The sequence below is a fragment of the Coptis chinensis genome, chromosome 7, assembly GCF_015680905.1.
Source record: "Coptis chinensis isolate HL-2020 chromosome 7, ASM1568090v1, whole genome shotgun sequence".
In the NCBI taxonomy this organism is placed as follows: Eukaryota; Viridiplantae; Streptophyta; class Magnoliopsida; order Ranunculales; family Ranunculaceae; genus Coptis; species Coptis chinensis.
Genome location: NC_141462.1, coordinates 69,380,456 through 69,408,172, shown reverse-complemented (window position 1 = coordinate 69,408,172; position 27,717 = coordinate 69,380,456). Strand labels below are relative to the sequence as shown.

Genomic DNA, 27,717 nt, shown 5'->3' with positions numbered 1-27,717 from the left:
ACCTAACAAGCAAGATTTAACTACCAAACAAGAAGAGGAAAAATGGAGGAGATTGAACTAACCTTAGCACTCAACGATCTCAACAATCTGAAGAAAATGAAGCAAAACAATAACTTTCCAGTTCCCCAAACCGTCTTATACACATTGCCCGTTCAGTTCCCAATGCAGGCCATCATTGCACTGAACCCTACCTAACACGTCTCCTTACGTCTTGTCTTTTCAACTTCCACAAAACGAGGCAGCTATTATTCTACACACATGCTACACATGTGCAAACGTTCTCTCTCATCAGATCGTTAAAACGTACTAAACGACCTACTAAGATGGGGTTGTGTGAGGGAGTAATATTCACATCCAATGAATACCACACAAGTGTCCAAAGATATCTGAGCAAGCAAACGACCGACCTCAGATCCTCGCCCCTCGAGCTCGCTTCATAGTGACTCAACTCAGGCAAGCAACCTCCACAACTCATGCCCAGAATGATATCACCACCAACCGATCTCCCGTACTCAACCTTTGAGTTCGCTTCATAGTGACTCGAGTCAAGTAAGCGATCTTATTAAGAAGTGACCTCCATAGTGCTCACTCCTCTCTCTCCACAACGGCTCGTAACGTAAACCTTTATTACACCCATCAAGATTGAAGCTTCAGGCACACATCTTATTGATTCTCCATAACTCGCCATTATGGCTCATAAGAGACCTGAAGACCTGGATCTGACCTGAAGCGGGAGAGCATGAGGCACGGGCATCTTACCTATATAAAGAGGATGAAGAACTACGTCTGACCTGATTCAAGTTCCCCACAGAGAGAGAACTTGATACGTAGGCAATTCGTCCATACGAACTCGATCAACTCAATCCAATCATCCCAATCCTTTGATCAAGTCTACATTTGTAAGGAGAACCAAAAACATCCTTTACAATCATCATTCTCTCCAATAGTTTCATAACCTAAACCTATGCCATGTAGCCAACATAACTGTCTCAAAAACAGATTGGGCACTAACAGATTGGACTCTCAAGTTTCAACCAGTTCTTTTTAATTGAAAAGTTGGTGGAATGAGGGGCATTCATAATGTATTACTTGGAAAGGTGGATATTCCTATTAAAAAAGTAGCCAATGACAGAACATAAATACGTAACCTGATTTTTTTTTTTGGAGGTAGCATTGATTATACAATGTTATGGTGGGTTTCAACTGTTTCAGTTTTTTGAGACTCAGATACTATCAATGGTGCATCCTGACGGTCTTCATGATCTTCAAATAAGAGAATGTTTTAAGTGTCAGCAGTCTGCTTTTCAATTTGTTATGATCTTTGAACTTTAATTTTGAAGTGGAAACATTGGTAGGGAACACTAATATAAGCTTTCAATCCTATTTAGCAGTAATAAGCTACTTAGACTGGTTCAAAATTCAACTGTAAAGACTCAAGACCCAAGATCATTAGAAAATGAAGTCGTGACCAAGTATAGCCCTGCGAAAAGGTACCATATTTGCGTCTCAGTTGAAATAACCTAACCAAATATGTGCAACCAAATAGTTTAAGTCTTCAACATTTCGCAGAAAATTTCAGTTTTACAAATAGTTTTTTTTTATAAAAGTTATGGAATTAAGGCAGACCCTACCGGTTTATATTGGAAAAGGGTAGTTACAAATAGTTGATTTGCGGTATATTAGATATTTGAACATCATTTAATTTACTTGGAATGTTAACCAATTAACCAAATTGCGAGGATGCAATCAGTCCTGCTGCACAGTGCCATAGTGACAAAATTGGTTGACACAATTCATACATCCTACATTCCTACTTTCCTATGGGACTCAGTTTACGACACACGTACTGGCTATATACCAAAACCATAACTTCTCTATTCCTACATTTGTAGATTCGAAAGAAATTATGCTTTTAACTATTCTTGGTCAATTTAGTAACCAAAACCAAGTGTCATGTCAAGCATTTCTATCACAACAAAACAATTTGTTTTAATTTTTGCATATAATAACAAAACAATTAATTAGTACTCGTGTTTAAACTCATGTAATAGGAGAATAGTATAGACGTATGGTTAAGGTGGCTTCACTTAGATTTATCCGATGGCTATGACATAATGAAAAAGTGTTTGATCCTACCAATTGGACATTAGCTATAAACCCACCAAATCTCCAACCAAGATTACATGGGTACTTTCTAACTATGGGGAAATAAAGTGGGAAAGCTTATCTCGAAGAGTTAATAAAGGGTGTGGATTGGAAAACTAGTGGCTTCCAGTGGGCTGCGTTGGATTGGATAAGAAATTTAATGATGGCGCAAAACGAATTGAAGATAAGGTGGTGAGCTACCCTCACAAAACCAACAAACATGCACCATATACAAACTGAAGCAAATCATCTCATTCCATTAGTAAAACGAAAAGAAATGGTGATTGTGCAATCAAGTTCATGTTCACTTCATCCAACAGCATTGTTTCTGAATAATGCTTCTACTCAGGTTAGTTCTCACGTACTCATCCAGGCCATTACATTTTCTTAAAATATGTTATACTTGTGTTTTTTTCTTTGTAATATGCTCATGCTTTGTCTGTTTGCGCATTTCAGCTAAGGTTACAGAAGGGAGGTTCCTTTCCTTGTTCTAGAAGGAGAGTGTCTTTTCTTGTCAAGGCTGAGCATTCCATTTCTTCCACTGCTCCTCCACAAGGTGAAATTTATTCATTCCATATTTAAGTTTACTGTAGCTTAGGCATATGCTGTTACATATCGTTCGGTTGGGATTCATGTTTAATGTGTTTGTCATAATACAAGGTCTGCTATGCAAGTGGAGTTGATACTTACGTATCTGTACTGTAGCAATTGGTCTCTTGTCAAATATATATTGGTTTCTTGAAATCAGGAATCCAAGAAAGAGAACTGTCAGGATCCAAATCGCATGGACTTTATATTAGTATAGGTTTTTGTAACTGCAGCCCTTACACCACAAGTCTTATAGTGATTAAAGGTTCGTAACTCTTAAATCCAGTAACCAATGTATAGTTGGTGGAGGTAAGCATGGATGCATATTTAATTTGGTAGGATTTGTACCCAGGAAAACCATTTATATGCATGTGTGACACCACATCAGACTCCTGTCTACAAGAGTTCGTTTTGCAAAGTATCACTAGAAAATGTTGAAGCATTACAACATTACTCTACGTTTAGATTACATAAGTCTTGTCAAATTTGTTCGTCTTACAGTAACTAATTAAAACAATGAAACTTATAGTTCTTTTTTCTATTACATCTCTTTCTCGTGGTGAAGAAATGTATAGAAGAAAGTTTAAGAGCAGACCCAAATCCCCAATTCACCTGTACTCCACTTTTAAGATTCAAAACATAATGAAAATGTTAATTATGTCTTGTAACACAGACAAGTGAATTAGACAACCCAATGTAGCTCCTAACTAGTGCCAGATCCTTCTTTGGGTCTTTTTCTTTTCCTCAAGTTGTAATGCTGAAGAAACAAAGTTCTGAGGTGGCCCCGGTAGCACCTATCATGCATCCAAAATCTAAAGCACGTATCCCCTTTCTCACTCTGCATCTTGATGTATGTCTGAAAATACCAATGAAAATGAAATAGGTAATCCTTGTGTTGCCATCCTCTTCTTTTTGGGTCATTCATTCCCCTTTTAATGGAAGTAAGTTGTGTTTCTAAATAGTAGGCCACCCGGCCCCAACCCTCCCCTTCTCTTCTTTTCATTCCTATTAAAAGTTTGACATATTTCATCCGGTTAAGGCGTGGTAGAGTAAATAGGATTTTAATTAGAGTATCTTTATGTATCACAGATAGACCTGGGAGACGACAAGCACTTGCAGTAGGAGCCCTTATGACTTGGGTTTCTTTTACAAATGCAACTTCGGCATCATGTAAGTCTCTTGACTTCATGTGTTTTCCTAAAACTTTTGAAAAATTCATATCTTTAAGTAAGAATTAAAAACACGCCTGCTGATTGTGTAGTGCGTTGGTTCCTTGAATAATGATGGATGATGTCCTAAGAGAACACCCTTGATGTGGCTCAGTTGCTGCAGAATCTAGAAAAGGATTCCAGGCAATCTCAGACAAGAAGGACGGATATGAGTTTATCTATCCATTTGGGTGGCAGGTATGCATGCTACAATTTCTCAGCTTTATTTACATAAATACTATATCCAAATATACTATCTTCTCTATGGTATTTGTCACTTAAGGTTGTTGTCGGCATTTCATGGTAAACACCCTTTCCTAATGACAATTATCAGGAAGTTGTCATTGAAGGACAAGATAAGGTATTCAAAGACGTGATTGAACCATTAGAGACTGTCAGTGTAAATCTGGTGCCAACAAGCAAAGAGGATATTCGAGATCTTGGATCTCCACAAGAGGTTTGCCATTTACAGTATAATGATGTAACAATTCTTGCAGGATAATACTTACATATCGTTCAGGAAAAAAGAAATGTTATCTTTGCAGAAGATAATCCAGCATAATAGTTCATCTTTGCAAAAATATATAAAAAAAAAAAGGCTCAATGTACTTCAGATTCTGATGATGAGGATATTATTATCTGCTCTCAGGTTGCTGAAGCTCTAATTAAGAAGGTTTTGGCTCCTCCTTCACAGAAAACCAAGCTACTTGAGGCAAAAGAGGTTAGTTCTCTGTACTTCCTGTATAAATCTATGGAAGGATGAAATGTGTACCTTTGTTTCTATCAATGCACTCTTTAAAGCAGTATTCTCTTTGGGCATTTCTGATTTTTCTCGTTCCCTATCATTTAGTCAGTAATATTGTCATTCAAATCTATAGTTCTTTTGCTGACATTTAGACCTATATATTTTCATGCGTTGTCCATTTTCTTGGAGAATCCGGAGAAGTTTTAAAACATTAAACTGGATACCATTTCACAGTTCAATAATAATAATAATAATAATAATAATAATAATAGTACTTTGCATTTTGATGAGATTAGTTCAAGGTGGCAAGAAATCTATATGCTCGATAGATACTTGTATGATTTTGTAAACATAATTAGTTTCTAGTTCCTTGAGAATGTTCTTTACGCAGTCTTGTGGTTGTTGTGGTTAAAGCTTCAATGAGTAGAAATGACCTTTTGATTGGATTGCCATTGAAAAAGCTTTATATAAGATTAACTGAAAAACAGCTATAATATTCTGAAGATTAGAGCTATAACACTGGCTAAGGGTAGTAGCCGTATTTAAATGTTGTTATCATTCAATCTTTTTATGAATAAGATGCGGACATATAAACACACACACACACCATGGTCATAATTCGCCTATGCTCTGAACTGGTAATCATATTGCTTGATCGATCTTAGTCTCTCCTTTATCATTGTTCATATCTTTTCTATACTCCTTGCCTGGGGAGACAAGTGTTGTCACTTGCTAGCTCTAGCCAAGTGGTCTGCTTTATCAATGGAGTTTCTAAATGTGTATCTAAAATGGTGCAGCATGATATTGACGGGAAGTCTTATTATACTTTTGAGTTCATTGCAAAGGCTCCAAATTTTACTCGACATGGTCTTGGTGCAATCTCCATTGGGAATGGTATGATATGAAATATCTTTACACCCTCTTAGTACATGTTCTTCATTATTGTAATCATGCATTTTTTGAGGTGAAGAAAAGGTAAAAATTCTATTAAAAGGTCTTTGATGGTTGAGTTTTGTACCCAAAGTTATACAAATTAGCTGCAGTATCTAAAAGAATTTGTTTGTGATACTAGAGTAATAAACATCCTACCAATAATCAAGCCAGATTATTGTTGATTATTTCAATTCTGCAGTAAGTAATTAACTCAAAGTGCAAGCTTTAAGCTAATCATGCTGGCTCATTTTATCCTGTCTTGCAAGTTAATTGATATTTTAATTATTTTGACATAGATCTAATCAAAAGCTAGTTAAGGTACATACACTGTCAATTTTACACTCCTCAGTATAATGGTACCCTAATGCGCCTGACTTAACTGGTGGAACAATGAGACCATGGGAAATACGAAAGAGTGATTCAATTTTTTATCAGACATACCAAGCGTGGGATTTTTATTCTTAGCTTGTTCCGCACTTTCCCCTCTCCAATTCTTATAGTTGCATTAGCTGATGGCTTAAAACAAAGATGAGTCGATTTCTAGCTTAAAACAAAACACGTATCCTCCGTTACTACTGCTATTGTTGCTTGGATAATGGATGCATATAACTTCTTATTTAATCAATGAAAGTTTCATTCAGATAGTAAAATCACCAGGATACATGCAAAATACCAGTGGACCAGAAGACTCTGTCCCCTCCGCTAGGTCATGTGCTTCAGTATTGTTGGGTCTTAGGCTTGAATCTAAATACACAGAAACTAAAGTTATTACAGACTTGAAAAACATTATCTATAAATGCCCTCGAATGCCCACTCAATATTTGTCTGCTTCCTGTTTACTATATCTTTTATTCCCTTCGAGTTTCCCTCCAAAATGAAGCTTTTGGGCTACCACAACTCCCAGTGCTTAAGTTGCATATTTACCCTGTGATGCCGCTGCATTCTTAACTCCCATATTACCCCTGACAATATATCACAGACATCATCGGCGAGTTCCTTGAATAGTCTGAGCTGCATCCACATTGATTTTATACCGCCCTGGGTAAAACTCATAGGCACAGCTTCTTCATTTCAGCGACCACCGTAGTTCTAGAAAATATACTCGTACCTATCTAGATGGGATGCTTCCTGCCATGTACCTAACCTGATAAACAAACATGACCACCAATGGTTTGGTATTATCACTCACAGTTTGCTAACTTACCTTCACCAAGCATGTTTGGAGGCTGTGCACCAGCTTGTTTGAAAAGAAGGAAAGGAATAATGCAGCAGTAGCTCCTGAATTTCTATTTTCCCATTAAGGTTTTCTTTCTCTTTTCTCTTCTAATATCTCATTCAAGGAAGTGGTTTTTATTGGCAGGAAAATTCTACACTCTGACAACCGGATCTAATGAAAGGAGATGGGAGAAAATGAAAGACAAATTGAACACTGTAATTGATTCGTTCAAAATTTTCCAGGCGACCTCCATTTGAAGTGGTTACTTAGGATCCAAGGGATGAGTGAAAGGACAGATCTTAGTCCAATAAAAGATAGAAAGAACGGTCTGCTTCCCTAGCCGAAGCACCATTTTATTTTCATTGAAATGTACTAAAATTGATCTGTCTCCTGGCATTGTTTCAAATCCTTCATAACAAGGCTAAATATCTCTTTGGGGTTTACACAATTTCAAAGCTACAAAATCCTAACAATTCTTCAATATCGTACACGTAGAAAGTGAAAGATTAGAAGTGATTTGTTGTGTGGATGGATGAGACACCACCAGTGCACAAAACAGGTAAAAATAACAAGATGAATTTGCTTATATTACGAAAGAGAATATATAGTTTCAAAAACATTGAAAACCTACTAGGCTTTGGCATTTAGCTAGAAAGAGAACAGTGTCATTTCATGAAGTGGAACAGTCATATTTTTGTAACCAACAAAAATGAATAACTATATATCTGGTCAAGAAGACATTGACATTTGACAAATAGCGAGAGAGTAAAGTCTTGGATATATTCAAATAGATCGTTCATTTCCTAACCATTATAACACAATGACTAAATTTCATTAAAAGATTTAAAAGTTTTTGGATTCACTTTCTTCTTAAGAAAAACGCCAATTAAAACACTCTTTGACTGCAAGGCCGCCTTCATTAGTTCAAGCCCTATATACAGATAAAATCAAAATCACAATACATACACAAACAATGATCATCCAAGTTAAAGTTCTTTAGACAATAGTTTCTCAGTAACCTCCTCTATTCCGTAATCACTCTTTTCCTCAAGGGAGTTGACCTCCTAGACGTTAAGCAAAGTGATAGTAGAGATAGTAAGCATGGGCATAACTACTAGCTCATATTTCACCATGTAGGTCACTTGCCCTTTCACAAAAGCATCCCCATCAGTTGATCCCATACTTTTAGTGGCATCAACAAACCAAACCTAGCCTTCCATTGTTTTACAACCACGAGAAATAGTGCCAGAGTATTAGTTATGTGCACCTAAAGTATTTCTCTCTGTTGCTGGAATGCTTGGAGATAACAGGAAAATATTCCCAGCAGATAAAATTGCTTTTGGTTTCAATAACATGTTCTTGTCAAAAATTGGCTGAACGTAGGTGGCACTACGGTTTTCTACTATCTCATCATATATGTTTCCCACGCTCCCCACCATACATTTCTTTGTCACATACTCACAGGTTCAATAACAGAGCCTAAAGAAAATCAATAAAAATTTTCTCTGTTTCTGCAAAGACTACTCTTTTTGCCTTACAAGCATCTTCTCTTTCTCCATGGTAGTGTTTTGGAGACACTGTAATTAATTGTTGGTGCATATAATTATACACGTAAGTGGAGAATGAACAGTCTAGAACATATGCACAAGAGCGCAATATACAATGTAAAGTTCCTGTTATCACTACTTGGAACTCAGGTCAATATAAAGTTCCAGAGTAATCATATTTCTGTCTGTGTCTATTGGTATACTTTGAATTCAAAATTAACCCGTACAACCTGACATAAAACTAAACCTTACAAAGTACAAAACCCTAACAGTTCTTTAGCATCATCTTTGTAGAAAAGTGAAAGAGGTGATTGTTGTGGTAATAAAAAAAGAGACACTGGCAATGCCGAAAACAAGTTAATAAGAGATACGAGTACGGGTACGGTGTAAGATGAGTTCACTCTCTTTTCAAATAGACAAGACCTAGGCTGTGAAGTCTAGCTTTGAAAGAGAAGCACATATTACCACTTACAGGGGTGGTGAAGTTAGTCCCCTGATCTCATTTAATCGCCTCTGTTTCTGACGTGCAACAGTTAATAATTATTCTAACCAACAAAAACAATAACTACAATATCTAGTCTACAAGAAATTGGCAACAAGGCAAAGAGTACAGTCAAAAGACATATTCAACTTTTAATAGTGGAAAACTCTACACAAAACCAGTAAGAAAATCTGATCTAAAGGATTACAAAGGTTCAGGCTTCACTTTTTTCTGAAGAAAAACATCAGTTAAAACACTCTTTGACTGCAAGGCAGACTTCAGCAGTTCCAAGGCCTATATACAGAAAACGAAATCACAAGGCATAAGCAAACAATGACCATTAATGTTAGAGCTCTTAAGACAAGAGTTTCTTACTTACCTCCTCCATTCCGAAATCAACACTCTTCTCCTCGAGGGAGTTGATATCCCCGACGTTAAACTTCTTAAGCAAAGTGATGCTAGAGATTGTAGACATGGGCATAATCACCAGCTCATCCGACACCATGTAAGTCATTATCCCTTTCACATAACCACCCCCATCAGTGGATGCAACAATTTTAGTTCCAGCGACAAAGTAAGCCTTGCTGTCCATTTTAAAATTACAAGAAGGACATGCAGTGCCAGGAGTATTAGTTATGTGGTGATTATAACAGTGATTACACGTAAAGTAATTTTCTGCTGTTGCCGGAACGCTTGGAGGTAACAGGGGAATATTCCCACAAGATAACATTGATTTTGGTTTCAATAACAAGTTCTTGTCAAGATTTGGCTGAATGTAGGCGGCACTAATGTTTTCTACGCTCTCATATAAGTTTCCCAAGCTTCCCACCATACTTTTCTTTGTCACGAGTTTGACAACTGAGCCTAAAGGCAGGGTCAAGAGACCAAAAAGAAAATCAATAAATTCTTTCCCAGCTTCAGCAAAGAGCACCCTTTTTGCCTTAGTGTCAATGAGAAGCTTTATGCTAAAAACCTTCTCTTTCACCATGGTTGTGTTATTTGTTTCCATAATTGTTTGTAGAGACTGTAAACTGTTGCTGCATACAACAACACATGTAAGTTGAGGAAGAAAGAATACATTAGAACATATGCAATAAGGTATGTATTGTATTGCCACAAAAAACACAAGGTCGGATATGAAATATAAAATGCTTTCAGAATATCTTTGTTAGTTGCATCATCTTTGATTCGTGAAGAAAGTAGTCGAACCACCTAGTGGGACAAATCCTAGATAAACTTATACAAGCACATGACCACATTACATTCTATCACTCTTGAAGTGCATAACTTACTTGAATCAAATCTAAATTCTTTCTGCAATATTTTGCATTTTACCAAGCACACAATTATTTCAGCATTATTAAGAACATAATTTCACCAGTCCATTTTTATTAAAAAACATTAACTTACTCATAGAACCAGAAACGTATACAGGCTAAGTCCGAATCAACTCACTTGATAAAGTATGATGTAAGTAATGGGGATGGCTTCCCTTGATAAAAGCTCAATAGTATTCAGCATAACAGAACCCACTTAAAGATTCCACAAATGTTTCGGACATCTAAAAAAGAAGATGATCACACACACACACAAACAGAGACTAAGTACGTACAATAGCAATCACAAATGAGACCATTAAACGTAATACAGTAACTGGCTCTGCTTGCTCACGAACATGTGTTTCAGAAAGTGAGAATAACCATTTAATAAATGAACGAACATCAAGTTTAATAAAAAGTGTTAAAACAAATAATAACTTTTTAAAGGGACTTTTACAGTAACAAAAAATTCTACGCAAAATAAATATGCAAATGTGCTTTTGGTAACTAAACATGCAAATGTATACCTTTTGTTTTAGGATTTGTAGAGAAGAGAGTGCGGTTATTGATGGTTTTTTACAGCAACCCAGCAGAGAACGCACAGAGAGCAAAAACCTCTTAAAACTTCTCTTCACTTTCCTGACTTGTCAGTTGTCACTCATAACTCAAAATGGACCCAGATTATATTTTCATGGGTCCTTCGTATTGTGGGCCTATGGCCCATGAATTCACACTTTTTGGACTCCCTTGATCTATTATTTGTTCATGTATTGTTTATCGTTACTTTATTATAAAGAAACTCCCCCAAGCAACAGTACTTTTTGGGTAGGCCGTATTTTTTGTTTTCCAAATCTGCTCTCACTCATATTTTATATTTACAATACTATAATCTGATTTTATTTGTAATTTATTATATTTGATAAGGGTAAATGTGTAAATTTAATATTCACTCTAATTGGATTGGTCAACAATTGCAGTTGGGTTTCTACTGGAATTTGATGGGCTTTTTGCTATTGGGCTTTAGTTGCAATTTAGTTGGGTTTATTTTGAGTGGGCTTCGATTCTAATTTTTTTAAAAATCAACCTCACCATATAGACTAGGCTTTTGTTGGGCTTGTTTTCATGGCTTAATTATTTGGACAACTCTCAATTTCACGTGCCCAAAATGCTAGTTTAGCTTAAAGGATTGAGACGAGTAGCGGGGATTGAATGAAGTAATTATGGAAAAACATCATTCACGTATAATTTAATAAATAAAAAATGTTCATTATACATTGGAAGCTACAAGCTTATGCTCCTGCTATGTAAAAAACTAGAAATTGTCCGTGACTTCGTCTCGATATTTAATTTGGTAATCTAATTTGGCACAATTTGATGTACAATTCGAATGATTGTGTACGAAACAGTGTGGTATATGCTTGCTTTAATTTGGAAGTATGATGTATATTTTAGAGTCCAATTTAGATGTATAGATGTTTAATTTGATAATCTAATTTGGAAACCATTAAGAAAAAGTTATATAGTTTCTATCCTATGGTTATGGTTGACCTTAATTATTTTCCAAATTAAATCTATTTAATTACTTACTGAAAAGACTCTCGTACGGCTTAAATTATAGATTTTATTTCCTTAACTAGAATTTAACCCGTGGTTACGCCACTCTGCTTTTACAAAAGTGCATTAAATATTATTTTTACAATATTCAATTTCATGTTAAACAACTATTTTAAGTATCTCAATATATATATATATATATATATATATATATATAGACATATAATCCTCAGCACCGATATTGATAAAACAAAAACATGACTACTTTGATAAACCTTCTCGATTCGTCTTCACCATATGACAAAAGATCATTCCTAAGGAGCATTATCAAACCGTTTTTTTAGTTAGACAATCGGCCTTGGTTCTTCTATTGATATGCATTTAGCCGTTTGACTGCATGTCATTTATCAAACCGAAGAGACACTGCTATATCCCACAAACAGGAGTAGTTGGACTTGGTACCCTTCTGAAGCCGAAGCGGTTTTAAAATGGATATGTCAGAACGTATCTTACGTAGCTGTTGGCTTTGCAAGTTATTGAAAAACTAAGCATCATATCTTAATTAAATGACTGACACACAGTCATCGTTGTGCTAACTTTATGTATTTTTCATACTTGCACAACATTATAGGAGGAGTTCTAATAATTGTTGGTCTTTATATGGTCACTTAGCTTGGGAACCTACAGAGAAAGAAGATTGGCAATTACCTACTTAAATCGGGACTCTGAACCCCTTCTTCACAGGGATCCCCCGATTGGCAAGGCTCCATACCAGAAAGGACACATGTTCTCAGGGACCTCCACCACATTACCCCAGAGTCTGGATTGATATATCATCCTTGGACTTGGTTATTCCACTCCAGATACTACAATGGAATCTTACTATTATTATTATGCCGTTAGACTTGGTGTGTGTTTGGAATTATCCTGAGATATATCATGTATATCTGGTAGATTTAGGATTTAAGATGTGATGCACATAGCGCTTAACTCTAAAGAGTTGCCTCTGTTATCATGTTATATATCCGCTTGATTTTTACATTACATGTCACCGAAAGTAACCTGGATTTGGTAGTTGGTTTAAAAGGGAATGAGGTTTTTATTACTATTATTTTTTTGATAATAAAGGGAATGAGGTCTACCCATGGTACAAAAACAGACTTTATTGAATTTGTGCTAGTGGTTTGATATATGTTAATTTGCATGTTGGTTTATTGGCTTGTAGTGAAAAACTAAACCGTTAAGGCTCGGTTTACCCAAGTTTTCCAATTGTTGCAAATCATGCACTCATGGGAAACTTATGCACTGAAGAAAACTGTGTAAATAGAAAGAACTCGATCAGCCAATTAAGTACTGAATCCGATTCAAAGGTGTGAACTGTGAAGTGTCAATTGTGCACATGTTTTTCCCTAATAGATGAACTTTGGAGTAACTTGATGTGAACTTTGGAGTAACTTGATATAAAGTTCTATTAACGCTTTGTGTACCCGTTGCATAGATGATTTCGCAATCTGGCGAGATGGATAACTTGAGCTTCGTTAAAACCCTTGAGAAATTTGCGTCGCGAACTTCTTTTCTAATTCCCTTATTAATTATATTAATGCCTCTAGCTATAATCTATACTTCATTGATTGGTGTGAGTGATGATTGACACTTCTATATGATTTTACTTACCCAGGACTTGTGCTTTGTGGTAATTGGATAGTGATTCCACTACTTCAATTTCTTGTTTGAGTCAGGCTTAATGCTTCTAAAGCGTGAGATTCACTTACTACCGGAGCTAAACTTTGAGCTTTGTATATACTAATTGGAATGAACTTAGATTAGATTTATATAGCCTTGGATCCTGTGGATATATATCCGAATGAAGATATAGATTAATATCAATCAGTATCTTTAAGTAGTTTCCTAATTGGTATGAATCAGTATCTTTGAGTAGTTTCCTAATTGGAATCAACTTATTACGTGGATATTTCGATGGGGCAGGCGCAGGTCTATATAGAAGATGAGTGCGGGACTCTCTATATCCTGGTATTTCAAGTATCGGCTTGTGCTTTGTGGTAATTGGATAGATTTTATGTCACCGATAGATTTATATAGCCTTCCGTGGATATATATGAGATATAATCCTGTGGATATATATCGGAATGAAGATATGAGATATAATTTAATATATATATTAACTATCTATGAGCCGTCAGATGTACTGACTGTATTAACTGTTAGCCGTCTGATGTAGGCTTCACATAAAGATCCTGGGACTCTCTATTATCCTAGGACTCTTCCGACTCTCTATTTCAAGTATCGGCTTGTACGTCAGTCTGGATAGATTTATATAGCCTTCCCGTGGATATATACCCGTGGATATATATGAGATATAATCCTGTGGATATATATCGGAATGAAGATATGAGATATAATTTAATATATATATTAACTATCTATGAGCCGTTAGATGTATTTATTGTATTAACTATTAGCCATCTGATGTAGGCTTCACACAAAGCGCTTAAAGACCAAGCTGTTATATAGCCTTCCCGTGGATATATATGAGATATAATCCTGTGGATATATATCGGAATGAAGATATGAGATATAATTTAATATATATACTTGTACGTCAGTCTGGATAGATTTATATAGCCTTCCCGTGGATATATACCCGTGGATATATATGAGATATAATCCTGTGGATATATATCGGAATGAAGATATGAGATATAATTTAATATATATATTAACTATCTATGAGCCGTTAGATGTATTTATTGTATTAACTATTAGCCATCTGATGTAGGCTTCACACAAAGCGCTTAAAGACCAAGCTGTTATATAGCCTTCCCGTGGATATATATGAGATATAATCCTCGTGGATATATATCGAATGAAGATATGAGATATAATTTAATATATATATTAACTATCTATGAGCCGTCCGATGTACCGACCGTATTAATCATAGTCATCCGATGTAGGCTTCACACAAAGATCCTGGGACTCTCTATTATCCTAGGACTCTTCCGACTCTCTATTTCAAGTATCGGCTTGTACGTCAGTCTGGATAGATTTATGTAGCCTTCCCGTGGATATATACCCGTGGATATATATGAGATATAATCCTGTGGATATATATCGGAATGAATATATGAGATATAATTTAATATATATATTAACTATCTATGAGCCGTCAGATGTATTTATTGTATTAACTATTAGCCATCTGATGTAGGCTTCACACAAAGCGCTTAAAGACCAAGCTGTTTTATTATACTAGATAATTTGCCCGGCATTCGCCGGGCTTACTACATTAATAGCTGTACTAAAGAATGTAGAGCATATGTTCCCTAAACCCCATCTAATTGACCTCAAAGATCGTCAGCCAAGATGTCTAACCGTATCAAAGAACGTAACCGTTTTTGGGTGCCAAAGCGATTTGTTGTGACTTGAAAGACCCAAAGATCTCAAAACAACTTGCTAATTTTCACTCCGTAGTAAGACTTCACCTATTACCCTTTGCCAACAATATAAAATACAACCGGCAAGAATATGCCGAAGGGATGCAATCTCGATAATTGATGCAGATAGTATCTCTATGGCGAAAAGAAATCGACACCCGCCGAAGTCCTTCCAGTTGAATACCTTGTATAGCCCCGATTACCGTGGACTGCGCCGCCTCCCATAAAAGGCCTATATTATCGCACGGTTCCAAGGATTGAAACCTTCATCCCTGTTGCGGTCAAGAGTCTTCTCCAAGGAGGAAATGCATGGCTACCGCCCGCTATTATGGGCTCCCTCTTCGTCAAGCCGATGTTGTTCCTCTTTCTTCTTCTTTTTTCTTTTCCAGCTCCGATCGAATAGCGGCGAAGTAGCAAGTGCTTCCTCCAAGCGCCTCTTCTTCTTCTCAGCTTGTTTGAGATGATCTACCTCATCCTTCGCTTTGCTTTTTCTTCCCTTTTCTAACAAAGTGGTGCTTGAATGCACGATATAGTATCCATGTCAACTATTGATTTCTCTAAAAATAAATTGCATAGCAACTTTAAAAAAAAACTCCTCTAAAACTTGTACATATTTTCTATAACTATTTTCTTTGGAAATAAAACTAAAATCTCCTTTATCTAAAACGGGAAGTGCTTTGGGGATCTAATTAATGTTAACCGGTCCACCCCTACACCCATTCAAGTCTGAAAGAATATCTCATATTCTAACGATGCAGTCCCGCATTTAAACAAACGGTGATAATGTAAGAGCAAAGTGGTAATAGCTAACGAGAAATATCCGGTGTCATTCTCCCCAATTTCCCACAGCCCTTGCATACCCATCTCAAGAAAAACGATACCAATATGAAGATTCGAATGAAAAGCAACTATAACAATAAGGAAGAAAATCAAGGTTCTACTTGAATAAACAACTATCATCGAGGAAACAGGCAAAGATGGTGCTAGTAGGAGTGGACCGCTATTGCATCTCCCAAATATATGATATATATGATACTACACATAGCACATGCAAACATAATCCTTATAATATAAGAGGGCATACCGTTTCTCCACCAGTCCATAAATCTTGACCATCCGAACTCAAAACGCGAGCCATCTCAAGAGCGCATCAAGGCTTTGTGCAAGGTCACCATGCAAATCTCCAACTAAAAGTTTGCATATGGGTCAAACATAAGAGTAGAATTAGTAACCATTTTACATAAATAGCACAAAGACATCTTGCAAAAGGTAGAAGAAGTCAAGAAACAATCAAAGTCAAGAAATAATCATGTCCTACTCTTTCATCTATTTTTTCAATTCTCTTATGTTTTTCTTGGTTGATGCAGAGAAAAAAAAGTTGTCCTTACTAAAAACAAGAATGAAAAGGACGGGACAACCTCCTCCAGAGACTTGTAAAGCCGGAAAACTAAAAAGCACATAACACAAAAAAGCAGAAAACTAAAAAGCACATAACACAAAAGGCAGCACTTAAATATAATCAAGTGCAACTATAAAAATAACAACATTCCCATCTGAAAGTAAGTATTGCGATTCACACGCTTTTCAACAGAGAGATTATTGCAGAACCACTTAGGTCATCTTGTCGTAGTAAAACTTGGTGTACTCCGGTGTTGGGATAAGTACTTGACTTTCTTTTAGGTGTTCTACGCAAGTTATAAGTCTAATTGTTTAATAAATTTGAAATAGATCAATCAGTTCACAAATTCAATTATCATTACCACAAATTGAACTACAAAAAATAAACTTACTCAAATATTTAAACATACATGATTGAATCAAATGTTAATAGAAAACGATTTGGCCATTTGGTCATTTTGGTAATTGGTGAAATCAATATAAAAACCACAGAACAAAGCAAAAAGCATGAAAAGTTACTTCATTGAAGAAATGGGGAAGTGATAAAAGCTAAAACACATAAAGAGAGATGAAGAAACGATACCAATATGAAGATTCAGAACGAAAAGGAAAGCCAGGCAGTAAAAGTTGTTCAGTTTCTTTGCCAAATTCATCAAGTTGACTAACAAAATCAAACAGTGAAAGCAGTCCTTGCCAATTTTCCAATATCAAGCAAATCCGAATTACTTTGATTCACTTCAGATAACTTAGATGCATGTCTATACAATTTTAAGCTTAAGAATAAATTGGAGAAGAAGAATATGAAATGATATGGGACTTATCGCACCATGGTTCGGGTAAACCATAGTAACATCATAATTGTTAATTTTCATAAGCGGCCGCAAGCTCAAGACCGATGTATCCTCCTCCAACAATCACATCCTTTCCAGCCTTCTTGGCTTTGATTGCCTCATTGAGCTTATCAGCATCGCCAATTTCTCTCAAATAGAAGATGTTCTTGGCATCAGCTCCTGGGATGCCAGACGCCAAAGTTTGTCAGCCTAAAGACCTGCAAAGCAGTAAACAAAGAATGCCTAAAAATCTAATCCAACCAAACCTATATATCCTCCCATCAGATTTCGTAGAATCTGACTTAAAACAGATATAGAATGATAAAGAATGTTAGATAAAATTGAATGTAGAGTAAGCCCATTGTCGTAAAATCCACTCTGTGAATAAGCAGTACTTGACAGAATTGAATGGAAATGCCAGCTTCTAACCTTAATTATTCAATACCAACGATATTTCAAAAATAGTACGGCACTCACCACACAACCCCTTAAAACACTCCCTAAAGTAAACTTATCAGGAAACAATCCCATCCCATGCATTTTCCCAAACAAAACACATCCCTCCTCATTAAACTCAAATTGTATCAACCCACCAACCATAACATTCCACGCCGCAAGGTTTCTTTCCGCATTTCATCAAACAAAATCCTAGAACGCTATCCAAAATGAAGTGGCTAGAAGAAACAAAATAGTTATATGGTTTAATCAATTGTAGGATTTGGGCCTTAGATTCAACGATGGATGACCCTATCGTTCATGGGACACAAAGAGGCAACTCCTTTGATCTTTTTAACTTTTTGTCAAAAGTGCGCCTATGTGGCTAGGCCCATGCCCTAGACTCTAGACTCACACTCGTAGTCTTCACGCCCAAAGTCCGCTTAGGCTCATCTCTAGCAAGTAGCACTTAGCGAAGCTAACGCATTGCTGCCGATATATATTGAGTCTAAAAGTCAGTAGAACTCGTTATTGGCCACTTGTCGGGTTAGCTTTATATTCTCAACCTGTTGAGAAAAGTGAGCCCGATACATCCGTGATGCTTCGTAATGTGCACCGCGGTGTTTCATCTACAAAACCTAATCATGACATGTTAGTTGATGGTCCCGACTCGGAAGACATGCCACATGGATGACATTGAGAGGACAGGTGTCTTATATTCTTATTGAGAGATGTCTAATGTTTACTTAGCAAGGTGGCTCGTGAAGGCGCAATCCGAGACCTTGGGCCACCTTCTAAAGGGTTGACCAAGTACACCATCGACACCGCCAATTGTTTAAACGTCAAGAAATTTAAAAATAAGAGATTGATTTCACATTATGAATATCTTTGCAAATGAGATTTGCTTCACCTTGAGTATCCAGTTAATTGCAACTGCCCCTGAAGTAGCTCTATCTCTAGAAAGTCCAACCGAACTGAGCAATGCCTGTGAGATAAGATTTAAGAAAGGTTTTTATCTACTTATCTATGGGCTACGAACAATTGAATTCGGAAAAAAAGGGCGTAAATATGGGCGTAGCCCGCCTGCGGCCGAACCTGCTACATTGATAATTCACGATGAACAATTTTTTTTTTTATCATACTATTAACAACTACAATACAACATTACCTACCCTTACTTGCCATTAGTTGCATTACCTACCATTGGCAGAGTATTGACTGACCTTCCTCCTCATAAGCCAATGTGAAACGGTCGGTATCGACATAAACCGCATGACTATTTGGGAGAATGCATGTGTTGATCGAAGTTGTCTTTCGACTTTTTTCAGATATGAAGTTATTTATCGGGTATCAATTACTTAAAAAGAGATAGTAATCCTTTTCAAGAAATGGAAGCTAAATTGGTGAACATAACATGCTTTGTATGTCTTGGGGTGCATGATGTGTTTAAATAAGACAAAAGCACCATAAAATTTTAGAAAGTGAGATATATTTCCAAAACAATGTATTAGCACCATTGAAGAAAATTTATGCTTCTACAAAACATATATGCATTACAATAACACGCAAAATTGTAATTCTTCTCTGCCTCTCTGCATGAGCTTTGTCGATCTCACCAAAGGCAAGAGCCTTGGCTTTTCCCTCTTTTGCTAGCACCTGAGACAAAGCGTGTAACAAATTCAGTCATTCAAAGTCTACTATGCTACCTACGCATCAGTCATTGTGTACTAAATCAATCCATTATGCACTACACCCAAAGCTAAACTTACTTCAAAATGCCCATTTTTTCTTCAAAGTTTATTACTAACCTTGAAGGCAATTCGTTTCTTTGATGGGGTCAAGAGGCAACCTTCAATTTCTAATAAATAGTATTTGTAAAATGAATTATGGCAATTTATTTCTTTGATGGGTGAAGAGTGTTTTTCTCTTTTTTTTAGGTGAAGGAAGAGGCGATCGAAGTTGAGCAGTTTTTTTTTAAGCTGGAGAGAAATAACATGAACATGTGTAGAAAAACTACGGCAGAAATTTCAGGAAACAAAAAATGACAAAATTGCGGACGAAGGGCATGAACGGCGGCTCATCAAGCCTCTTATATAAGTAGAATAGATAATGATATGATAACTTGCAATGAAGATCAAAAGAGAAGAACCAAAATCAGAAGAACAATTGCTCCAAAAAATCTGACCAAAATCAGACAAATTAAGTTAAGATAATTAAGAACTCGGCTTACGGATACCAGCTACATGGGGGTGATTGTCTAATCCTACCCTTTCTTCACCAAACAATTACCCATATAATTTTAAATGTTTGGTTCACCAATGATATGAACACCATATTTTAAAAGATATTATTAATTGCCTCAGGATCAGGAGACATGCATAGATTTGTATGGTGTTATATGATCTAAGTTGCATGCTACACCATTAACAAACACATTGTTCACTTTCAATTTGTCATTTTTTTTTCTTTCAATACAAAATTTTGGTTATTTAAAAGCAAAATGAAGGTTTGAACATGATATGAAAAACATTTCGTAAATAAGAAATAATTATCTAGCTAAGGATTGCGAGTCACAAATGCAGGAAAACCTGTGTGAGTTCATCGCCTGGAATGAATGCAATGAGGGGTGAGTGGGGCCTTGTGTATTATCCATTTCAATTGCAAAGCAGAAAAGGTGTGAGATAAAGAAACTTATATCTTTTATATTAGACCTAATAAGAAATTTATATACACTAAAATGAGTTTCTACAAGTTCAGTAACTTTGCAATCTCAGCTACTAAATGGCCTAAACACGTAAAAAGATATGTGGGCTAATGTTGGCTAGAGAAGTCCAGGATCATCATAACACAATTAACTGCAGTCCATCAAACTTCTCTTTCCCTACTTTGATATCTATATACGCTTTTGAAAAATGAGGAAAAGAAAGTAGAACAAAATGCTTTACCTGTGGGTTTGGAACATATATATTGCCATCTTTGTACTTCATTCTTGTTGAATCATCAAGACCAGTAGCACCTCCAACAGTTCCCTAGGCATTAAGAGTGTATCCAGCCGGATTAGAATAACTTCCAAACCTTGTTGGAGTGCCTGTAGGAATTGGCTTATATTGTGATGCTCCATACTTGAGGCCACCTGGGGCAAGATGTGAACTACCTCCTGGCATCAGCAAGTAGCCGTTACCATTCGAGGGATGAGGATAAGCAGGATTGTTAGAATACCCAGGCACACCCATAGAAGGCACATAAACTGGAGAGAGGAACCGACGGGCACGACATGAAATTTGGGAAATGAGAGACATGAACTTGTGGATACAATCGAGGAACTGGTTGCTGTTGAAGCATTGCAACTGAGGATGCAGATATGCTGTTTGCCACATGTGAATTGAAGGCCTGTTATTCAAAGAGCACGCAATAAGTATGTAGCCATAATTTATGATTTTACATTTTTACTTGTGAACATAAGGCTGATACTGGGAAGTTTTTTTATTTGATTGTTCCTTACTGTTCTTTTCAAATACTGTGTAATGAACAGTTAACTTGCTAACCCTGTCATCTAATATTCGACGTGGGAGTGATGTGCAATGGTGTGTCAAGAATGCGGGAAGCTAGTGAAGATGCACACACTCACGCACAGTATTTACTCACCTCTCCTGGAGATGGTACACCTTGGCCACGCATTGATTCGTCCATCGATGGCCTGAAAAATGGCATTTCATAACCAGTCTGATGATCATATGCCTGCTTGCAAGACATAAGAAGAATCATTAATAGAAGAGTCATAATAATATCATTAACTCACTATCCCTAATATTAAATACTATGAACTAATAGAAGCTGTCAAGTAAAAATCATAAACAACAGCATATGATAAAGACCATCTATGTTTTATTTCATAACCGGGCATGCTACATTGATAGTTCAATGCTCGCCTATAATATACATTCCAATAAGGTTTCCCTATTTTTTTCGGTAGTCAACATACTATAAATATTAGATATTAGAAAGTAGAGGATGTAAAGATGGTTTATCCCCCTCCAAGGCGTTCAACAACCAACTTGGTGGTAGGGTAATCCACTCAGAACGTTGGGGTGTTTGTAGATCTGTGGACCCACTTAATAGTTAATACAAAAGTAATCAAAAGCTTGAATATAATCTAAGGCATCCACCAGTCTTCTTGAAGACCATGAGATGCTAGCTTCCTTCCTTCCCTTCCAAAAAACTGTTTATTTGTTGAGCATCAATTTCGACTTCTATTGAGCAGAATTTCCGGCACCATTGTATTCCTTTGAGTGCTCCTTGGCATTTTCTGTATTGTGCCGCCTACGGAACATGTCTTCTCCATTAGGTGCTACCTTACCAATCATATGTTTCAGTAAGTGGTCAAGAAACCCAGTATCCCCAATGTCTTTCCTAGCCTCCACCCTCACTGTCTGCCGTGGGACTGGCTTCCCAAAAACAGCTCCCTTTTTCTTTAGGATTTGCATCATCAACAGCTCTCCACTCTTGTACCTTCCTCTTACAACAACACTAACCAAGACAAAAGCAAAACTGCCAAAGGCTTGGAGTATCTTTTAAATCTAACTACTTGAGGAAACCATAACTATTTGTCTTCTTTCACACAATTTGTTTGAAAGAACATGACATTGGAAAATTCAAGAATACACAAAAACCTAGACTGAGCAAAATCAATGCCAACCCTCACTCAATTATAAAGTTCGGTCCTGATGACATGTCTTTTAACTTACTGGTGTGATATGGGACTCAAAGGACATCCTTCCATTTGGCCGGTGAAAGAGTAAATGTGCTATGGAACGATCAATGGGGTTGGTATCAGTTTCCATATCCACGAACCTGCATAAGTTCAAAATTAGGAAGGAATAAAAAATGAAAAATAATAAATCAACTTAGTTGAAGTACAGATTGAGCAGTGGGGAAATCCATACGCTATTCCTTATGATGCAATGAAAAAGAAGAAAACAGTGAACCATATAATGCATGAGTAAGAGCACTATTTAGGCTACCAACGATGATCAATGAGAAAAAAGCATGCAAGCTAAAATTGGAGAACCCCCAAGAAAGGACCCACCACAAACTCATCACAGTGACTACAACTTAGTTTCCTCAGGATGATCAGTGATCTCAGTCCACCGAACAGCCCATTGACTTGTAACACCAGCTCATTCCTAATCATGGACAGACAATTGCAATCTTTTTGTGCATTGGATGAGCAGAGCATATGTGATGCTGCACCACATATACCACGATGGTGCATGAAGCTGTCAGATATTATCGCTGGTCCAAGACTGAGGTGGACACACAGACTTCAAGCAAACTAAACAGCTTTAGCTTTTTCCATTAGGCACAGACTCTATCCATGGCAGGCGGTTTTGGTGACGGACGGCTTCGAATGCAATAGATTGCCCAGACTTGCATACAAAACTGAACTTAATCAAATCAGGAAGAGCAAGTCGTTCCCTGATTAGATGAAAGATGTCTTCCGGAAAATGGCTCCAATTATCCTCTGTCAACTCCATTGTTGGGATGGGGTTGATTCATGAAAACTCGTTTGTCAAAACTAATATAATTCTATATTTCTTTCTCGGGTAGGAAACTCGAAAATTAGGAAGGAATAAAAAACGAAAAATAATAAATCTAATTAGTAACTTTTCACTTTATTTGAATTTAGTTGAGAAATTTGAGAAATTTCAAGTGAAATTAGAGAATTGAGAGAGCTTTTGTGAAATAAGATAGATAACAAATATCTAAGTAACGAAAGATTTTCACCAAGGGGGTTTGGAGTTGATAGAAAGTCAATAGAGATAAAATTTAAGAATGGAGATAAGATTTAAAAAAGGTTTTTATCTACTTATCTATGGGCTACGAACAATTGAAATAGCACAAAAATGGCGTAGAATTCCTTTTTTAAAAAAAAATCGATGTCGGTCTCCGAAAAAAAAAAAACGGGTTGGCTGGGTCCTTTGGAGCATTCTCAACTACCGAAATTATTAATGGTCTTTGATAGATAGTTGGAACTTAACATAATTATTAGCCATATGCGACCACCCTGCGGGTCGGCCTGTTATTCTTAAACCCATCATGTCTGGGCCTATATTTAAGGGAAGTACTTGGAAGTTTAACATATCCATATCCAATAAGCAATACATATCATGATCCATTAACTAATCCATATCCATATCTATTAACTAATACATATCCATATCTATATCCAATAACTAATACATATCAATTAACTAATCTATTGTTTTTTAGAATTTGTTTTTTTTTTATCCCATGCGTACATTTGAAATAATGAAATATAAATTAGAGAGCAGGCCAAATTCAGGGTTAGTTTGGTAAGAAGGCAAGTAATTATTTTTCAAATAGGGACTATTTTAAAAACTTTGCTGATGTGGCTCACTATGAGCATTTTGGGAGAAACGGATATTAATATAGGTAGGATAGGATCATTAATTATGAATGTGTTTCCTATTTAAACTCTGATTGCTTTAAACTCTCACAATTTATTAGATTTTGGTGTCCTACAATATCAATATATATCTCAAGACAATATATTAGATGTAAGCCATAAATTAAACTTCCTCTTTTAAAATCCAGACCGCCACTTAATGCTAAAATTTCTCCGGATCAGTCTTCTCTATTATGTTAAATTGATTGTGGTCAAGGATAATTTGACTGGCAGCTCCCTCATTTTACCTCTCACAACTTCAAATACAAGTCTAAGGAAAATACAAAATTAGAATGTGCTATTGAGAAGAATGTGTTTCCAGTAAATAATTCAACAACAAATTTTTTTGATCTTTGTAAAATATTGTGAACAAAACAACTCGGATGCCTTTTCACTGTACAACATACAGAATCATTAGAATCATTTGCTCTGCTTATCTTCTTCAGCGCGATCCTTAGAATTTACGATAGGATCAGGAAATCCTGCTGACGATATGTCGGAGCCATAGATGTGGCCCATTTTGGTACGTTTTGTTTCTAAGTACCTCTTATTTTCTTCTGTTATGGGGGAAATAACTGGAACTCGGCCAACAACAGCCAAACCATAGCCCTTCAGACCAGTGAATTTGGCTGGATTGTTTGTCATCAAGCGCATTGTGCGGACCCCTATGTCCCTTAGAATCTGGTAGCAGCAAAAGAATGATTAAAGTTAATAGTCATCTACTAGCGATGAAATTTACTGAAGCAAGGGAGTACTAGTAGCACACTGGGTTCACATTTCAACTGTCAAGTGCACCACCACACATAACTTAGTGAAACAAGAGTGACGTCATACCTGAGCTCCAATGCCATAGTCTCGAGCATCAGCTGAAAAACCGAGTTCCAAATTAGCTTCAACTGTATCGTGTCCTTGGTCCTGCAAATTATAGGCCATGAGTTTATGACCCAAGCCGATTCCTCTTCCCTCATGGCCACGAAGATACAGCACTACACCTCGACCGGCCTGCTCAACTACTTGCACTGCCAATGCTAACTGGCTACCACAATCACATCTAGCTGATCCAAATATATCGCCAGTCAAACACTCTGAGTGCACCCTTACAAGGATATCTTGCCCATCTCTGATGCTACCCTGATATTTGTATGGTATGGCAGCTTAATATATCAAACGCTATGGACGAAAGCTGGAAACCAAATGAAGGAAGTATACTGACTATGTGTTCCATCTCAAGATTTTTTATGCCTACTTTTGGAACATAATTAGAGATAATATGTAACTCTTAATAATCAAAAGATACGCCGTATTGCGTGGCTACCTTCACAATGGCTATATGTTCCGTTCCGTCTAACTTTGAACGATAACAGTAGGCTTGAAATAGACCCCATTTTGTAGGCAATCGGGAAACAGCTATTCTTTCGACCAGCTTCTCCCTTTTTCGTCTATACCTGCAAGCATTCAAATAATCTAATGGTGTTAGTAAATGAGAATTATTTAATACTGAGATTTGATATAGGTCGGAGTAAATAAGCATAGTGATGCAGGAGTAAAAACAAAACAAAATAGTAAGGGTATATGAGTGCCTAAAGCTTTTTTGTACTCTGTATAGTTCAGCCGAAACCATTTCTTTAACAAAAAGAAAATACTCATTTAACCAGGATCAAAGAAAGACAATCCTTCTAAAGTGCATATGTATATAACACATATGATTCATAGTGCAAAACGTACCTGATGAGATCAGTGATGGAGACAATTGGCAAACCATATTCCAAGGCCATTTTTCTTAGAAATGGCAAGCGGGCAATTGAACCATCTTCGGCATCAATGATAGCTGAAAGAGCAGATATTGGTGGTAATCCTGCTAGACTAACTAAATCAACTGAGGCCTCCGTATGACCAGCTCTACTTAGAACGCCACCATTTCTGTACATTAGAGGAAATACATGGCCAGGTCTTCTGAAATCTTCTGGCTTAGAACGAGATGACGACAGTGCAAGTACAGTCTTCGCTCTGTCGGAGGCAGACACTCCAGTAGATACACCAACTTTCGCATCCTAGCAAGGGGAACCAGATAGTTATATGTTGGGATTGTAATACTTAAAATTTGGAACTTCACATATTCTGTTGCACAAATTTGAATGCAAGGTTACGTACAACTGTAACGGTGTAGGCTGGTGCTGATGGGTCGTCGTCTTTAGAAGATGGTGACATCAGGGGAAGATCAAGCCTTTCTAGGTCTTCTTCTTTCATGCCAACAGATACAATTCCGGATCCATGCTTCACCATAAATGACATGGTTTGAGGCTTAATAAGAGATGCTGCCATGACAAGATTTCCTTCAACATCCTCCCTTTTCATCATCTACAGCAATCACAAACTAGAGTAATAAAATGGTAAATTGGTTATGATGGAATCGAGCAAAATGGTAGTTCACACTATTTTGAATAAGAATTAGTGGAGTTATAATACGTCTCCACAAACATGGGAAAATATTATTGCAATTGACAAATTGTACTAGTGGTGCACATGAGGATAACCAGACGTCCAGACCTTTCCCTGAGGTAATGTGTTTAGTGCTTGTTCGATTGAAGAAAACCCCTCCGTTGGGCAGTCAGGATCACCCTTTGCATCGCTGACGAAGAAATCAATGGTTTCCTGAGTAATTTCTGCATTTAAAGTCCTAAAAGTCGCTTTAGTAGACTCGTTGAGAGATTCCAATATAGAACCGTTCTGGTTACTCAATACAGAACCTTCATCCAACAAGTCCCCACCTCCAACTCGATTTACATCAATCGCCTGACAACCATATTTCAGAAAATTGTTTCTGTTCAACCTGATTATGAGACTTTGCGAAGAAGCTATAGAACAATGAAAGCTGAACAAAAAGCATGGAATTCTTTGTTAAAAATATTGAATACAATGAGGCCACAAAGAAGAAAGAAAGTTTGTAGATTATTTTTGAAAGTCCTTCAATTCACTTACCATGAGTTGATTGCATATCTGTGGTGCCAAGGGACGCTGGAGCAGTAAACAGATCATTGGAATATGGGATTGAAGCTCAGGAACTTTTACAATGACTTCTGAAATATGTTTTTGTCTACAGAGTGGTCTTGCTTTCGGATTTTGATAATGTGACACACAAGAAATGGACCACCTTAAGTTCTAGCTATCAGCGAACACCCAAGTTATATAGCTAATTTTAACTGTATTCTTGCACTACGTATGCTATCCAAACTGAAATTGACGTACAAAATGTTCAGACCACATATAAATTACATAAGAAGCCATTACTTAGAGAGATATATAAAGAAAAAGAACAAAACACATCAAGCACCTCTTTAGTTAAATATCCATCTTACCATCTAGCAATACCGACCAAAATTTCCACACATGCCAAGAC

General features: G+C 36.7%; 4 protein-coding genes across 10 annotated transcripts; 1 reads left to right on the top strand and 3 right to left on the bottom strand.

Moving 5' to 3' along the window:
* Window positions 1-2,068: 2,068 nt before the first annotated feature.
* On the top strand, window positions 2,069-7,283 carry LOC147488603 (psbP-like protein 1, chloroplastic). Its single transcript, XM_086572714.1, has 8 exons — window positions 2,069-2,494; window positions 2,602-2,701; window positions 3,823-3,903; window positions 4,057-4,139; window positions 4,276-4,398; window positions 4,591-4,662; window positions 5,484-5,580; window positions 6,980-7,283. The coding sequence occupies exons 1-8, from the start codon at window positions 2,366-2,368 to the stop codon at window positions 7,090-7,092; spliced, it is 798 nt and encodes a 265-aa protein (XP_086428840.1). The 5' UTR covers window positions 2,069-2,365; the 3' UTR covers window positions 7,093-7,283.
* A 1,707-nt stretch (window positions 7,284-8,990) lies between these two features.
* LOC147488602 (uncharacterized) lies at window positions 8,991-10,881 on the bottom strand. Of its 4 annotated transcripts, none has more exons than XM_086572094.1 (4): window positions 10,710-10,881; window positions 10,319-10,424; window positions 9,243-9,900; window positions 8,991-9,157 (listed from the first exon to the last, which is right to left on the bottom strand). In XM_086572094.1, exons 3-4 carry the CDS (start codon window positions 9,870-9,872, stop codon window positions 9,068-9,070), a joined length of 720 nt encoding a protein of 239 aa, XP_086428220.1. In that variant the 5' UTR covers window positions 9,873-9,900; window positions 10,319-10,424; window positions 10,710-10,881; the 3' UTR covers window positions 8,991-9,067. The 4 variants fall into 4 exon arrangements, with proteins under 4 accessions (XP_086428220.1, XP_086428221.1, XP_086428222.1 ...); XM_086572095.1 differs by having other exon boundaries at window positions 9,243-9,894; window positions 10,710-10,834; XM_086572096.1 differs by lacking the exon at window positions 10,319-10,424 and having other exon boundaries at window positions 10,710-10,838.
* An 8,445-nt stretch (window positions 10,882-19,326) lies between these two features.
* Window positions 19,327-23,751, bottom strand: LOC147488601 (uncharacterized). Of its 4 annotated transcripts, none has more exons than XM_086573493.1 (5): window positions 22,941-23,751; window positions 22,600-22,705; window positions 21,500-21,595; window positions 20,800-21,244; window positions 19,327-19,510 (listed from the first exon to the last, which is right to left on the bottom strand). In XM_086573493.1, exons 1-4 carry the CDS (start codon window positions 22,949-22,951, stop codon window positions 21,065-21,067), a joined length of 393 nt encoding a protein of 130 aa, XP_086429619.1. In that variant the 5' UTR covers window positions 22,952-23,751; the 3' UTR covers window positions 19,327-19,510; window positions 20,800-21,064. The 4 variants fall into 4 exon arrangements, with proteins under 4 accessions (XP_086429619.1, XP_086429620.1, XP_086429617.1 ...); XM_086573494.1 differs by having other exon boundaries at window positions 21,500-21,592; XM_086573491.1 differs by lacking the exon at window positions 22,941-23,751 and having other exon boundaries at window positions 22,600-22,934.
* An 848-nt stretch (window positions 23,752-24,599) lies between these two features.
* LOC147488600 (monofunctional riboflavin biosynthesis protein RIBA 3, chloroplastic-like) lies at window positions 24,600-27,474 on the bottom strand. Its single transcript, XM_086572428.1, has 7 exons — window positions 27,300-27,474; window positions 26,868-27,192; window positions 26,472-26,694; window positions 26,046-26,371; window positions 25,636-25,765; window positions 25,155-25,451; window positions 24,600-25,001 (listed from the first exon to the last, which is right to left on the bottom strand). Exons 3-7 carry the CDS (start codon window positions 26,676-26,678, stop codon window positions 24,741-24,743), a joined length of 1,221 nt encoding a protein of 406 aa, XP_086428554.1. The 5' UTR covers window positions 26,679-26,694; window positions 26,868-27,192; window positions 27,300-27,474; the 3' UTR covers window positions 24,600-24,740.
* Window positions 27,475-27,717: the final 243 nt, after the last annotated feature.

What these genes read in the sequence shown, in the direction of transcription:
- LOC147488603 (XM_086572714.1), top strand. Translation starts at nt 2,366, where the DNA reads ATGCACCATATACAAACTGAAGCAAATCATCTCATTCCATTAGTAAAA. An exon ending in TGAATAATGCTTCTACTCAG is followed by an intron (nt 2,495 to 2,601) that starts GTTAGTTCTCAC and finishes TGCGCATTTCAG; the next exon opens with CTAAGGTTACAGAAGGGAGG. An exon ending in TTCCACTGCTCCTCCACAAG is followed by an intron (nt 2,702 to 3,822) that starts GTGAAATTTATT and finishes TATGTATCACAG; the next exon opens with ATAGACCTGGGAGACGACAA.
- LOC147488602 (XM_086572094.1), bottom strand. Translation starts at nt 9,872, where the DNA reads ATGGAAACAAATAACACAACCATGGTGAAAGAGAAGGTTTTTAGCATA. An exon ending in TTGATTTCGGAATGGAGGAG is followed by an intron (nt 9,158 to 9,242) that starts GTAAGTAAGAAA and finishes TTCTGTATATAG; the next exon opens with GCCTTGGAACTGCTGAAGTC.
- LOC147488601 (XM_086573491.1), bottom strand. Translation starts at nt 22,634, where the DNA reads ATGGAAGGATGTCCTTTGAGTCCCATATCACACCA. An exon ending in TTGAGTCCCATATCACACCA is followed by an intron (nt 21,596 to 22,599) that starts GTAAGTTAAAAG and finishes ATGTCTTGCAAG; the next exon opens with CAGGCATATGATCATCAGAC. An exon ending in GTGTACCATCTCCAGGAGAG is followed by an intron (nt 21,245 to 21,499) that starts GTGAGTAAATAC and finishes TTTGAATAACAG; the next exon opens with GCCTTCAATTCACATGTGGC.
- LOC147488600 (XM_086572428.1), bottom strand. Translation starts at nt 26,678, where the DNA reads ATGATGAAAAGGGAGGATGTTGAAGGAAATCTTGTCATGGCAGCATCT. An exon ending in CAGCCTACACCGTTACAGTT is followed by an intron (nt 26,372 to 26,471) that starts GTACGTAACCTT and finishes TCCCCTTGCTAG; the next exon opens with GATGCGAAAGTTGGTGTATC. An exon ending in AACATATAGCCATTGTGAAG is followed by an intron (nt 25,452 to 25,635) that starts GTAGCCACGCAA and finishes TACAAATATCAG; the next exon opens with GGTAGCATCAGAGATGGGCA.